This window comes from Branchiostoma floridae, chromosome 13 (genome assembly GCF_000003815.2).
Source record: "Branchiostoma floridae strain S238N-H82 chromosome 13, Bfl_VNyyK, whole genome shotgun sequence".
NCBI lineage: Eukaryota > Metazoa > Chordata > Leptocardii > Amphioxiformes > Branchiostomatidae > Branchiostoma > Branchiostoma floridae.
The window spans coordinates 3,916,891-3,931,901 of record NC_049991.1 but is presented as its reverse complement, the minus strand read 5'-3'; the positions used below and the strand labels follow the sequence as shown (position 1 = coordinate 3,931,901).

Below are 15,011 nucleotides of genomic sequence, written 5' to 3'. Positions count from 1 at the left end.
TTGGCTAATTTTTTTATGTTCTTGTTACTGGGATGTATTAAAAGTAGGCATCAGATAACTTCTTTTTTTAAATGGAAAATAGAGTCCATTCCAAGACACCATGCGGATGTTTGTTGCCATTGTTTAGAATTGATTTTAAAGTTTTGTAATTATATGTCTAGAACATTTGACACTTCAGAAATATTTTTAACACTGTTTCAACTTTATAAATATTTCCCTGGTCCTGTAAAACTTTGGAAATATTCATGGTGTGGAATTGGATACTTCTAATGGTTTCTAAATAATGATAACAGCATTCTACCATTATTTACTATTTTCTACCATTTTTTGTAAATGGTTCGGTGGGCTGGGAAGATAGCAATTCACACATCCTTGCAAAGTATGGTTGGGTGCCATGCAACAATGGCCCACCACAAAGGATCCACCAGTGCCCAGCAGTGAAATCTAAAAATATACAGATGCAACAATAGGGCTTACTTTTATGGGGCAATAAACTAATTTTACCATTTGGCCAGGTTTACCATTTTTTGTAAATATTTGTAAATGTGAAATAATCACAGAGAGGTTTCACAATTATTCTAAATAAAGATATTTTTGTACAGTTACTTTCAAAATGTTTCTAAAATATTCAAAGAAATTCAAATAAATGAGTATTTTCTTAGTCAATTTTTTGAAAATAATTTAATTATTGTGGCTCAGATATTCTTTTATTCAAAATAATTCAGACTAATTATAAATATCGCCTAAAAACCCTCATGGTGTCTTGGAATGGACTCTACAAACCTAACTTAATCTATATTAAATTTTGTGAATATTGTTTCATATTACTGGTACCTCATAGAAGTTATTAAAAAAGCCCCACCTTACAACATAGTCTACATATATGCCATTGAGACTTTTTATGTAGCTTATTTGGTACTTTAATGGGGTCAGTTTAATTTCATTGTTTACAGTTTTCAAAGTTTAAAGTTTAACTTTAAAAATTTCCAGCACAAAAACTGTCGTATTCCAGTCTTTGTTAAGGAATGAGCAATCCACTGCGCCTGTGATGCAGATAGATCACATGACTTGGTGAGCAGTGGATCATAAGTGAAATCATCAAAAATTTGGGTAACATAGTTTGTGTTTGAAATTACAGTTCAATTTTGATGTAATATAACTTCTACCAAGTTAACACACTCAGATGAACTTTCAAGTTTAAAAACTGTTGTGTACTAGTTGTGTTTTCATGACAGAATATCAGTTGTACATCTTTGATTCACCTGAGTTGTACCCCGGAATGCAGCCTTTTCCTTTGGCGACTAGACTAGAGCTAATTTAATGTAACAAGACTAGATTCCAGGCTAACCAACTTGTATTGTAAGTTACACATTATATAGAATACAACACAGTGTATTTTATATCCGATTGCGGGAGGGCTGGTTTGACCAAGGCCCATACCTATAACCCACCCTAAAAAAGGCCTGTGTGATAACATTAGAACCCAATGTAATAACCCATATTATCATATAGCCAGGCGCCGCGGACCAATCAGAAGGCCCCGTTCCACGTTGGTTATGACGCCGTAATACTTAGATTCCCGCCAGCCCGGCGTGTATCGCCCTTCTGATTGGTCAGAATGAATCAACATCGGCACCGGTGTCTATGCAAATCGACACCGGTGCCGGTGTCCATTCATTCTAACCAATCAGAAGGAGCGATACACAAAGGATATGAAGGCATTGGCCAATCAAAAGGAGCGAACCATATTCCAGAGCAGAGGGAATAAGTACAGACTGCAAGAAGAGGGGAAAGGCTCCTTCTGTTAACATTGATAATGTTTTGTTGTTCTAAAGAGCCAAAGACTACAATGTTTCGAATATTTTCTGTGGAAATTTTGGTTTCAAAATGCAATCTCTAATCTCCTTTTAAATGTATGTACCAAAGAACAAATTCGACAAAGGAATTCACACGTATGGTACCAAGGGATCTATGGGTCATACAGGAGTTTGTAAGTTTGGGTAGGCTATATGATAATAACGTTAATAACCCGCCTGTTCCTCGGTGTACATGGTGTCATAACGCCTGGTCCATTGCTATAACCACCTCATAAAACCACCTTGTTCGATTCGCTCACTCGGTGGTTTTATTCGGTGGTTATAGCAAAGGACCAGGCGTTATGACACCATATACACCTCGGGGCGGGTCATTAACCCTTAATTATTACCTCCTCTTGAACACCCATATGGAACGATATCACTGCCAAGATATAATAAAGCTTATGATTATAGTGCCTCTAATTTCACCAACTTACGGCTAACTTATGTTGTAGATTAGAGCAATGCTGATTGTCCCATGTACAAAGTTAACGAAAAAGATATTCTAACGGACTTTGGTTAGGTTAAAATGTTGAAATGTTGTAAGTTACATATGTACGAAGAATAGTTTGAACCTCTGTAAAATATATGTCTAAACCAACAAAATTGATTGCATTCCCCACTTGGAATGGAATAAAGTTAGATTTTCTTAAACATTCGGTGTGTGTGAGTGTGTTTATACAACATGTGTGACATGTTTTTTATTAGCATTTTGTGTAGAGCAGTTGGCCCAAAATAGTCTCTGTGCAAATCCCTGACCTTTGCCAAAGTTGTGCCCTTAGGAAACGAAAGGTAACGTTACTTGATATAAATTTCCTTACTTCATTCGGGTGATAATGAGTACCTAGCTTTCCACCAGGGACATCCCTCAGATAGGATATTAGATGAAGCTCTAGTGATTTTAGAAGGATTAGATATGGGTGTTTCCAAAGAAGAAGATCTTGACTGTGGGCTTATTTCCAGTCTGCCATGTGCTAACTGATTAAACCCCCCCCCCCCCCCCCCGGGACCTACTGTTGGCAAGCTTAAGCATGCTGTTGTTGAGAAACAGGAGGGTCTAACTCGGGAGGTCAACATGTTACAGCGAACCTAGAGCGGAATGTTTTGTAGGCTAGTCCTTAACGTTGCAAACGTGAAATAATGACACAAAAGTGTCCAAAAATGGTAGTAAATCTGAGTTTTCTTAGTTCAAGAATATTTTGAATTTGAGCAAAAAAAACTCCACAGCATAGACACATGCACACATCCGACCAGAGCTAAGAAACTATACTGTCCTCCATTTTTCATGAAGGTAATATCAAGAACAAGTCGAAGAAAGTAAATCAATGGCTGTGCAGAACATATTTTTTATTGAAAGAAAAAGCTCAGATGAGGGTTATGCCCATGGAGTCATAGCTAGGAATGTTGAGATGAACACAGAAGTGTCGATATTCAACGTGCCGTGCCACCAACGGTCTGGGAAATAGATGATCTGAAAAACAAACAGAGAAGAGGAAATAAACTTAGAATCCATACCAGAAGGTACAGTTTCTATCCCTGCTTCAATTCTATAAGCATACACTGTTATCACTTTACATGAAATCAATTGATTTTTCAAAAGCACCTTAATTGCTTTGGCAAAAACAATTATTGAAAAGTAATGGCACTGTGTCTTGAGGCTAGGGTCTCTAAAAAAACAAGATGTATTTCTAAGGTTCTAGTTTGGAAGCTTTATAGCATGCCCCAAATGTTTTTTTTTTTTTCAGAAAAGGGGGTCAGGAAAAGTACTTTACACCTATTTCCTCCCTAAACTTGGGTGAAATTGAGTAGTAGTACTACCTACAATTTATGTAATGTTGATTAGAAACATCCTCTCAAACAGGACCTAAAGATCAGTAGACTGGAGTGAATCCCGGTTTGGGTGTATCCGGGTTTACACAGCTTGTACTAAATGTATAATCTCCAAGCAGATCCTACGGTAGCAGAATCAATCAATCAAAAAAATGGTTTATTAGTAAAACAAAGTACTGGCAGCCAGGGGCTGAATTATGACTTGTTGTACATTAAAATCTCTGCTTACTTAATATAATTAACATACACAATCAATTTCTAGCACGTGATTGCAGTCTCTAAAACAAATGATCTCGGAGAGTATTGCTGTTTAAGTGGATAGTTCATTTAACATGAATCAAAACATACATAGTTTACAGTTCATAAACATTGTCATTTTTTCTCGTTGAGAAGCCTTAGCATTGATGGTACCGGACTGTTGCGGAACCTTGTAGTGCGGAAGGTAGGTACGGTCAGTGTTTGTGAGTTCCGCAGGTTACGGCCATGCGTCTGACCACGGGTTTGCGGTAACAGGTGTGCAGTTCTTTCTGACTTCTGCATACTGGATGCAAACCTACGGCAGAGGTTGGTTCTTCTCCAGTGTTTCAAGTCCGCACTGTTGCAAGAAGATGCAGAAGATGCAGTAGCATAAGATCAAAAGCTGGCAGAGGAGTGAAGCTGGCCTAGGAGTGTGTTTGGCTACCGGCAAATGGACACCTCTTGGCTGACTACACTCCTTGGCCAGTTTGGTACTATTTTATGCCATTGTAGGATCTGCTTGGAGATTACCTAATGTACAAAATTAGGCCACAGCAAGTAAATTTTATGGATGACATCCACGCGCTCACTAATTTTCACCTGATTTCAGAAAAAAAAACAAGAATTTTTTTCTTCTTCAGGGAAGGCCAGATAGACGAAAATGGGTAAAGGTTGTGTTGTAACCAAATTATCGAATGTAGAATTGACACTAGAGACTCTGTAGCATTGACTGTAGTTGCAGAAGTGAAACTTGATAGATAGTTGTAAGAGTGGCAGAACTATGGAAGCTATGAGTGTAGTTGCCAACATGGTTAATGATACCAGTCTACCACACTAGTGTCACTTTAACTACACTGGTGCACTTCTTAAATACAGGAATGAATGCCTTGTTGGCTGTGATGCCATATTTTGTCACTTCAAGTCTTGTTACAACGTCTATTTTGAAAATTTGCCATCTTGTTTTTTTTACCCATCTTGTTTTTTTTTCGCCCTATCTCATTATTTTTGCAGTCTGCAGAGGATGTCATCCATAAAATTTACTTGCTGTGGCCTTAGCTATAGTGTGCTACACCTAAAGGTGGTTTACCTGTTGTACCGAACAAACAAACTTCCTCGTCCTCAATGTAGAAAGAAAAGAGTGTTAAGCTTACTAACCTCCCCAGGACCGATGGTGCACTCGTAAGGCTTTTCTGACTCCTCCAGCTGTGGATACTTCTCCATTACCCACTGTAGGGTGGTACGGTTAGGGTTAAAGGCCGGCTGTTGGTCTGGGGGATACAGGAACCATCTCTGGAAAAGAAAGTCGCATATTATTTTAGATGAAATCATTAGGAAAATGGTGAAATCATAGAATTTGAGAGATCGCAGTTCTCTGCTTTGATAGCACATCAAAGGGTCACTGTCACTTTTCTATGACAATTTTATCTCATATCTTTATATCGTCACACTGATGGCCCGTGTATTTTTTGCTAAAACCTGCGATGTCACAAATTGGACAGGGTTCAGTGTGTTTCACACTGGGAAGTTTAAGTAGTATATCTGTTGTCTTTCTTGCCTTGGAAGCAGGTGCACAGCTGACATCTCAAGGAGGTTTAAACCCCAACTGATCATGATGAGCTGCTAAAAATCGCTGAAGCCCTAGAAATTGCCAGGACTTTGGCCAAAAATGCCCATTTGAAGCTAGCCGACACATCAGACAAGCTCAATTCTTCAACATTCCCCACCTTTCTACCATAGATGACCTCACCAAAACCTGGTCCATGGAAATGGAAGGGAACTCCTGTACCTGCACCTGAAGAAAATAATATAAAACATTTATGATTAACAACTGTTTTTTATGTGCTCACCAATTTCTTTGTGTGTGTTTTAAGAAGGGGAGTTTGATGAATCGAGGATTGATGAATGAAATTCATGGCAAAAAATGGCATCAAATTTCATGGGAGCTTCTTTGATTAAGAAAGGGAGTTTGATGAATCGAGGATTGATGAATGAAATTCATGGCAAAAAATGGCATCAAATTTCATGGGAGCTTCTTTGATAAATGGCAAAAGTCTTACCCTATTACAGTCTTACAGTGAAAGTATACCAAAGAGCAAGAAGGAAGGATCAGGCTGGAGAAACAAAAACAACTGTACACACAGATGGAAAAGAAAAGTAAGGTGATAGTGAACTGTACAAAGTGATCTCACGTAAGAGCTAATCTTCCTGATAATGAGAGAGAAGACCCCTGGATAGTTTTTACAGGTTACAAGAAATTCCACTCTTTTTCAACAAGCACAATATACAGTGGACCATGACTTAGTGTCCCGTCCTACCGACTGCAGCCCTTTCCAGTAGCATGCATGTCGGTTGAGCAAAGTTGAATAGCCTAAGGATTTAATAGTCCTGAGGCTGGGGTTGTTAGCCCGGCCTGTCAATGCATGGTACCAATAAATACATCTTGGCTCTAAGAACTTTGTCAATAATGTAAGTATTACTCAAGCAAGAGCCCACTAACACTGGTGACATTTTGAGTATGGAGAACCCACCTGCTAGACCGAAGCTGAGAGCACCTGTGTGTCCAGGTAAAAAGTAGGGAGGCTGCACGTACTGGTCTAGTAATGGTTCCCACTCTGTGTAGTTTTGGTCTCCAAACAGATATAGAGTTTCTGGCAAGAAAATGGCAAAATGAACATCAGTGAAAATAATGGGGAGATATTGAAGTTAGAAAATGTACTGAATGTTATAATAATTGGTTATTGATTTCATCTACCGACAAGAAACAAAATCTTGAAAAAGTGTACATGTATAGCAATAAGGAACTTATTAGTAAATTTTGATTATATGGATTCCTCTGAGCAACCCAAAACTGAGAGGACGAAAAAAAAAAGTTATGCAAAAATATGCTTTCATGATGATATGTAAGTACTGGTCATGCAGGTAGGTTAATTGAACAGAACAACAAACAAAGCTGATCATAATACACATATGAATGCCAATCATATACTGTATAATCAAGTCAAACAGAGTGTAGCTTTAATTGTAATATTACCATTGCCGAGTGTGTTGGCGTCCTGAGGTCGCAATATCTCCTCCACGTAATGCTGGAAACTAACTGGCACTGCAAAAACACACAATTATAGATATTAAATGAATAACACATAAAGGAATGGTGTGGCCATAGTGTAGACTTCTGCAGGCAGACACAGAAATCTGCACAGAATTCTGTAGTCATAATGCAGAATTCTGTAGCCAAATACAGAATTCTGTGGTCGTAATGCAGAATTCTGTACCCATAATGCAGAATTCTGTGGCCATCATGCAGAATTCTGTGGCCATCATGCAGAATTCTGTGGCCATCATGCAGAATTCTCTGTGGCCATCATGCAGAATTCTGTGGCCATCATGCAGAATTCTGTGGCCATCATGCAGAATTCTGTGGCCATCATGCAGAATTCTGTGGCCATCATGCAGAATTCTGTGGCCACAATGCAGAGTTCTGTGGCCATCATGCAGAATTCTGTGGCCACAATGCAGAATTCTGTGGCCACAATGCAGAATTCTGTGGCCATCATGCAGAATTCTGTGGCCATCATGCAGAATTCTGTGGCCATCATGCAGAATTCTGTGGCCATCATGCAGAATTCTGTGGCCATCATGCAGAATTCTGTGGCCATCATGCAGAATTCTTTGGCCATCATGCAGAATTCTTTGGCCATCATGCAGAATTCTGTGGCCATCATGCAGAATTCTGTGGCCATCATGCAGAATTCTGTGGCCATCATGCAGAATTCTGTGGCCATCATGCAGAATTCTGTGGCCATCATGCAGAATTCTGTGGCCATCATGCAGAATTCTGTGGCCATCATGCAGAATACTGTGGTCATCATGCAGAATTCTGTGGCTATAATGCAGAATTCTGTGGCTATAATGCAGAATTCTGTGGCCCTAATGCAGTACTCTGTGGCTTAATAAATAGTATAATGCAGAATTCTGCGATAAGTGCAGAATCAAGTCTTAACCTGAAGGCGCAAGTCTTAACCAGAACAATAAAATGCTACACTAATTGTCACCTTTTGTGTATGAATAAGTGTTTGCAGAGCTCAGAATGACTTCCTTGCTTCCATAGTTCTCCACTAAAGAAGACTTGGAACACAGTTTTCTGAAATTCTGAGAAAAGAGAAATATCAATTATTATTTAATAAGCACAATGCAATTTAAATCATCACAGGAATTAGAAAATGAATATTCAAACCTATTTCAAAGTATCTTATGTAAAACTAATACTACTGCTCTTGTTTTAGCTTGACAATGTGTATGAATTGCATTAGTGTATAAATTGCATTAGGCCAAGAAAAATGTTGTGTTTCTGTTTAACAGTTGTAAGAATATATGTCATTCACTTTACTAGAATCTTACACTTAGTTAGTCTTATGCTAATATATGTACAGTGTATACATTATTTGCATGATTACAATGTGTTAAAAACTATCATCGCTGGTGAATTTCAGTCTCAAATTGTTGAATTTGTTGGATCACTTTGTCTTTTAAAATCTCTTAAAAAAAGAGTGAGACAGAGAAAAATCTTACCGCCTTTTTTTCAGAACTGTAGGTCAGACATCGAAGTTAGGGCTGCCCATTGACAAGCATGTTGAAATACACTTAAATGAAGGCTTCAAAAAAGTACTAACCCATAGTTCAATCTTAAAAATTATTCTCCACCAGAAAGTCACTTGGGTCTAGTTTATAACCATTCAAAGAAAACAGAGGGTTGTTTGGCTCATTCTCGGAGAAAAGCTCGCTCTATGAAAGAAACCTCACCTCTGACCCCTTTTCCCTCCTGATACAACCAGTAGCACCCTATAACTAAAACCTGTCCTTACACCAGCTGAACTGCTGAACTGAACAAATTTTGACCCAAACAGGAAAGCTTAGACCCTACATGTCTCTTCTAACTCAAAAAGTCTCCAGATTGGGCAAAAATTTTCAAGGAAAAGAACGATTTTCAAGGATTTTAAGTCACACCCAAATCGTCTTCCCATTTTTTGCCCTCTACCGCGCAACGCAACTCTGACGTCAGCCCTGTAACCTGAAACACAACCTTTGTTTTTGTACTTGTAGGCCTTACTAAGTACTATAGGTACTTACAGAGTTGTCTGTTACACTCCTGAATATGACAGGTGCTTTCTCTGCATATCTGAAAGTTCGAAATACATACACAACATTTATGATTAACACGTATATGTACATGAAGGTAACAGATTTACATTTACATACATCTTCTACCACATATATTGGTCATTCTCTCAGTGATTTTGCAACATCAAATAATGATTAACTAATTGTATATTCTAATGGCTCTCCTCCTAGGAATGCAACACTAGAAAGAGAATAACATTAACAATGTTGAAAAAACCTTACATCTGCTTGGAAGTTTGATAAAGGGTTACTAGTAATGCCTAATGCCTGCTCCTTTGCTATAAGAGGAAATAAAACCAATGAGTGAGCGAAGCAACTGAGCAAGTGACTAACCAAATACAAAATAAAGTCTTCTCATTGGTCAATGTTATAGGGCTTTATGATGATACAAATGTATTTTACCATTATAATGACTTACTTTTGTAAGAAGTCTCTTTGTGTAAGAGATTCGTCCCTAACGTCAATGTTACATGGTCCAGGTTGTGCTATCAGGTTCTCTGTGTCTGTGTACCTGAAAAGAAAAAAATACATTCACTACCAAAAATGGTTTTTCTTATTTTTCTTGTTTTCTTATGTAGAGAAAGATTTTCTTCGGTAAAGAAAATTCAAGGAAAGTAAGAAACCCTCTGCAAAATCTCTGTATGTTAGTTCTTGGAGAAAGAGTTTTTCTCTATTTTTTCTTAAGTGAAGAAAGTATTTCTATTAAGATACTTGCCAACAAGAATTTTCTAGAAATTTAAGAAAAACTTTATTTTTCAATCTTCCCATAAGATTCATTTTCTCTAAGATCAAACAGAGTATTCCATAGATTCTAACCGTAAGATCTTTAATCTTGTCATTTTCAATTTCTACATAAAATCTTGGTTTGCTAGAAGAACATTCTTGACTTTTCTTGATTTTCTTATCCAGGGGGTTTGAGAAAGATTATTCTTGTTTTTCTTTCTATCAATTAAGAAGATACAAGAACTTTTTTCTTCACTTTCTTGACCAAATAATGTTAAGAAAAAGAAGAAAAAAAGAAACTCTAAAACAAGATATGACAAGCATAAAATTCACAAATGTTCTTATTTTCCTTATCCAGAAAGTTTAAGAAAGGTAATTCTTGATTTTCTTGGTTATGTTTAAGAAGATACAAGAATTCTTTTCTTCACTTACTTACATCATAAAATCAAGAAATCAAAACAAAAAGTTACAACTAGCATAAAATTCTTTAATGTTATGTTTTCCTTATTCAAAAAGCTTAAGAAAGATGCTTCTTGTTTTTCTTGGTAATGTTTAAGATATACTAGAATATATTTCTTAACTTTCTTGATTAAGAAAAACAAGATATTTTTTGGGGGTTCATGGCACCTTAGTAGAGGTAGTTGCAAGATATAACATTTAGTTGAATAGTATGGTAACCTTTCTTTTGAAATTTCTGTTGGTGACCAAGCTATGTTTAGTTCAAAGCTATGTTAAACTTTGATTTCCTCAAATCAAACCCATTTGGTGTCTTTGTTAAGAATTAGTCTTGGTAACAAGAAAACATTTCTTGATTTTCTAGCCTATCTTGTCATGTGACTTTTTCTGAACTCCTGATTGGTTTATTTGTATCTCAGAGTACTGTTGGGCTACCCCAGGTGGTCCATCTCTATTTTGAACAGTTATAAGAAAATATTTCTTAACATTTCTTGTTTTTCTAGCGTCTCTGGTCATGTGACTTTTTCTGAACCCCTGATTGGTTGATCTGTATCCCAGAGTACAGTTGGGCTACCCCATCTCCATTTTGAACAGAGTGACAGTTGCAGCAGTTCAGTTCACTACTCTTTGTATCAGTTGATAACTCATGCCAGTTTTACAGTCAAAAGTAAGGTAAAAGGGACCATAATCATGTGAGGCACTGGTGACTGGGTTCAATTTGCTAAAAATCTATGCAGCAGAAACAGCTGGGAACCAGATATGAAGGATAAGGTAAGTGTGCCCCCCTCCCCCACCTTGAAATACTTCAAGATAAAAGAAGTCAATGCATAGACTTTAGAGTATAGGGTTCAAAAGCAACAAGGCACAGAATCTTGACAAAGCAGTAGATATGGAGAGGCAAGAGTTGTTTCCATAGCTATAGTTTATCCACCTTTTGGCTGCCAAATTCTATGTGCACATTGTATGTCTAACCAAAATAATCGTTGGGAGATTCCATTTCATATCACAGGGTTAGTCTGCTGTATTTCGGTTCAAAAACTTCATTACGGTATCAAGTAAACATATATATACATATCTATAGGTGTCACCAGTGGATTAAAGAATAGGTATATAGTACAGTGCATTACTGAAATTAATATATATTATTCAAAATTGTTTACTTTATACCTTTTTTGTTGTTTTGTGTAAGACTACGAAGTAATAAAGGTCTTTCACTTTTTCTCTAGGTGTCTGGAGGTTTTGACTATACCAAATGTCAAGAATGAAAAGTTCACTGCAAGGGTTTGCTCTATTTTGGAATGTGATACTCTGTAACCATATGGAATAGTTATATCTAAGTTTATAAATTATGGCCTTTAGTAGTAGTTAGCATATTCCGCTACAAAACAGCTACACTGCCATTTAAGTAATGCAGTAATATTGCTGTAAATGCTTCTTTGAGAAGCCTAATGAATTTGAGACTCTTCTTCTTGTACGTATATCAAGATAAATAATTGGCAATCTGAATGTAAAGGAATTATTGATGTTTGTCTGGTACTGTCATCGTAAAAGTATTTCCATTCAAAGACTGTTACTATTGTGATCATACTTCATAAGTCTTATGCAAGAATGTGGTAATAAACATTCCTATACTATACACATAATTTGTTGAGATTTCTTCCTCTAACATTTTTGTAGTTGCTATTAACTATTTAGTGTCTGTTTTCAAGTATTTGACAGCAGGAATGATTGTTCAAGAAAGTGAATCTCAATGCGAGTGACATTTTCTTGGTGTGTCTTTAGGAAGGAAGAAATTCTTGAACCAGAAGCTGATTCTTGGTGCAAGTAAAATATTCCTGGTGCAAGATTTCCGGACTTGTACAGAGAATCACTGTCTAAGAGTAAGAGTATCAGTCTTAAGATTAGAAAGGAATTCTTGAGCAAGATCCTGAATCTTAGCACAAGACGCATATTCTGTTAACTGGTAACTTAGTTCTTTAGGGCAGAAAGGTTTCCTTGCTTCCAAATAACTTTCAAGAAACTGATTCTAGGTTTGACCTGCTACCAGAATCTTAATCTTTGTACAAGATAATATATATTTGGTTTAAGACATCTATTCTTAGGGACGGAAGGTTATTCTTGTTGAAAGAATCTAAATCTTCATACAAGATGCATAATATGGTTAGTGCAAGAAGCAACAAGAAATCTATTATTAAGGACAGAAAGATTTTCTTGCTACAAGAACCTTTCAAGAAACATAATCTAGGTTTTCCTGCTTTAAGTTATTTAATCTTTGTTCTAGAATAAGATGATTTTTCTTAGTTTAGAGAACATTTATAGGTTTAAAACTATGATTAGATATAAATTCTGTACCACAGAATCATTCTTGCCACAAGAAGATTTATCTTAAGTTTTTAGTCCCAAAACTTTAAGAAAGAACAGCTTGGCCTGAGAAAAATATTCTAAGAAAACTTTCACCTTCTAACTGACATTTTCTTGTTTTCTTATTTTCTCACACAGAGAATAATTTTCTTTGTGGAAGATAACTTTTCTTCCACAAAGATAAATAAGAATGGCATTTTTGGTAGTGTTGTAGTTAAGTTCTTCGGGCAGCAGTCTTTCTTTGTTTCGTTCTTTGTTGTTGTTGTTGTCTGAATGGTCCCTGTAGCTCAATTGGTAGCAGCCTCACAGTACTAGTAGTTTGGTAACTTTTTATCTCCAAGCAGATCCTATGGTAGCATGAGATAGCATCAAAAGCTGGCAGAGGAGTGAAACTAGTCTAGGGGTGTATGCACTGGAAGCCATTTGGCCCCCTTGGTCAGCTTTGATGATATTTAATAATATGGCACCGTAGGGTCTGCTTGGAGGTAAGTGCCTCGGAGCTACTCTCCAAGCAGAGGTTGGTGGGAAAAATTGTGACCTTGGGAAGGCCGGTCGAAAAAAAAAATTATGAAAGGAAAAGGTCACGATTTTTCCCACCATGGCCAACCTCTGCTTGGAGAGTACCTCGGAGCTACAGATTTAGATCCGTTGAGAAAGGTATTATATTTACATTTGTAACTGGTTAGCGCTTCAAGGTTATCTCCAAGCAGATCCTACAGTAGCATATCTAGATAGTATCAAAAGCTGGCAGAGGAGTGAAGCTGGCCTAGGACTGTTTAAATGCTACCAGCAAATGCATGTACCTCTTAGCTGACTACAATCCTTGGCCAATTTGATAGTTATCTCATGCCATCGTAGGATCTACTTGGAGTTTATTTGAAGGAGGCGACTTCATATACGCATGCTCAAAAACTGCAAAGATTGGTAAGAAACCATTCAACATTTTCATGATGGAATAATACTAAGTAGTCTGATGATAAATATCATCTTACCTAAACTTCTAGGAGTATATGGTGCTTTTTCTTCATGGTAGCTATAAGACTGAATCATACAGAAATGTTACATTATTTCAAAAGTAAGAATTTGCCACAGTAACGAACAAGCCAATGGGAAAGTCGAACGTGTGTTTGTGTTTACAACCCGGAAGTAAGACTTCGGCGCCAGATGCAAGCTTTAATCGTCTATTTCTACACTTCTATAACTTCTATTTTCACAATGAAATATTTCTTACCACCCTCCGTTGGAGTACAAAAGCTTGTGAACGTCTACGTCCTCTGATTTCACGCATAACTGCACAAAAAGAACGAAAAACGCTTCGATCCACAGAGAGAAACTCCTCGTGGCAGCCATGTTGTTTACATCAGCAACTACCCGTTTTGCGACAAGACGTAAGACATCGATATAAAACCTTTTCTCTTTTTTTGCGTAAAATTTAACCTTTCTACTCATCAAAACTTAAAATTTATAGTTATTTGACAACTTTATGCAGACAAAATAAGGAAAACTGGATAGAATCTTTGTAGACGGAAAGATATTTTACGACAGGAAAGCGGTAACATTTTACGGTTAGGGTCAGAGGTCACTTCTTAAGTCCCGCGTGAGAAACCAAAAACGTGCAACATGTTTACGTTGGTGGAAATGACAGATACTGTCAGAATACCGCCTCATATCTTCCACATCAAACTTAACGACGCCGTTATTGAGGAACTGAACAACAAGTTTGCAAACAAGGTGAGCTATTGGTTGATTGTTTGGTTGTGGAGTTCCTACCTGTGCCTGAACTTGGCTGAAGAACTCTACTCTACTCTTACTCGGTACTTGTTTGGCTGGTTGCTTATTTGCTTGGTTGGTTGCTTGCTCGGTTGCTTGGTTGGTTGCTTGGTTGAATGGTTGGTTGATTGCTTGGTTGCTTGTTGGTTGGTTGCTTGTTGGTTGGATGCTTGGTTGGTTGGTTGGTTGGTTGCTTGTTGGTTGGTTGGTTGGTTGGTTGGTTGCTTGTTGGTTGCTTGGTTGGTTGGTTGCTTGCTTGCTTGCTTGTTGGTTGCTTGCTCGGTTGCTTGGTTGTACTAGTACTTGATTGTAACTTGGTAGCTTCAGGTTGCTTGCTCAGGGTTAACGTTGCTTACTTGCTTAACAGCTTAATTGGTTGGTAATGCTAAGTTGATAGCTTGATTGGTTGGTTCTTGGTTGCTTGGTAGGCATTTGATGTGTTAGTACCAAATGGATATGATTGTAGCGGTGAAATATTACATACATAAATTTTTTATAACCTTACCTGTGTAATTTTGCCCCATGCCCAGGTTGTGTACAATGTAGGGTTGTGTACAGCCCTGTTTAACACGTGTAACCATAGCCGCAGAGTCGACTGTT

General features: G+C 37.4%; 2 protein-coding genes across 2 annotated transcripts in view; one reads left to right on the top strand and one right to left on the bottom strand.

The window, feature by feature from the left end:
* Positions 1-3,188: 3,188 nt before the first annotated feature.
* LOC118429585 (jmjC domain-containing protein 8-like) lies at positions 3,189-14,007 on the bottom strand. The gene is made up of 9 exons (XM_035840130.1): positions 13,873-14,007; positions 9,520-9,612; positions 9,051-9,099; positions 7,976-8,072; positions 6,955-7,023; positions 6,452-6,571; positions 5,648-5,715; positions 5,079-5,213; positions 3,189-3,327 (listed from the first exon to the last, which is right to left on the bottom strand). The coding sequence occupies exons 1-9, from the start codon at positions 13,989-13,991 to the stop codon at positions 3,232-3,234; spliced, it is 846 nt and encodes a 281-aa protein (XP_035696023.1). The 5' UTR covers positions 13,992-14,007; the 3' UTR covers positions 3,189-3,231.
* A 191-nt stretch (positions 14,008-14,198) lies between these two features.
* Positions 14,199-15,011, top strand: part of LOC118429591 (DNA-directed RNA polymerase III subunit RPC8-like) — a 12,209-nt gene continuing 11,396 nt past the window's right edge. The window contains exon 1 of the mRNA XM_035840137.1: positions 14,199-14,372. Coding sequence (XP_035696030.1) covers positions 14,262-14,372 — 111 coding nt within the window. The 5' untranslated portion in view covers positions 14,199-14,261. The remainder of the gene's footprint in view (positions 14,373-15,011) is intronic.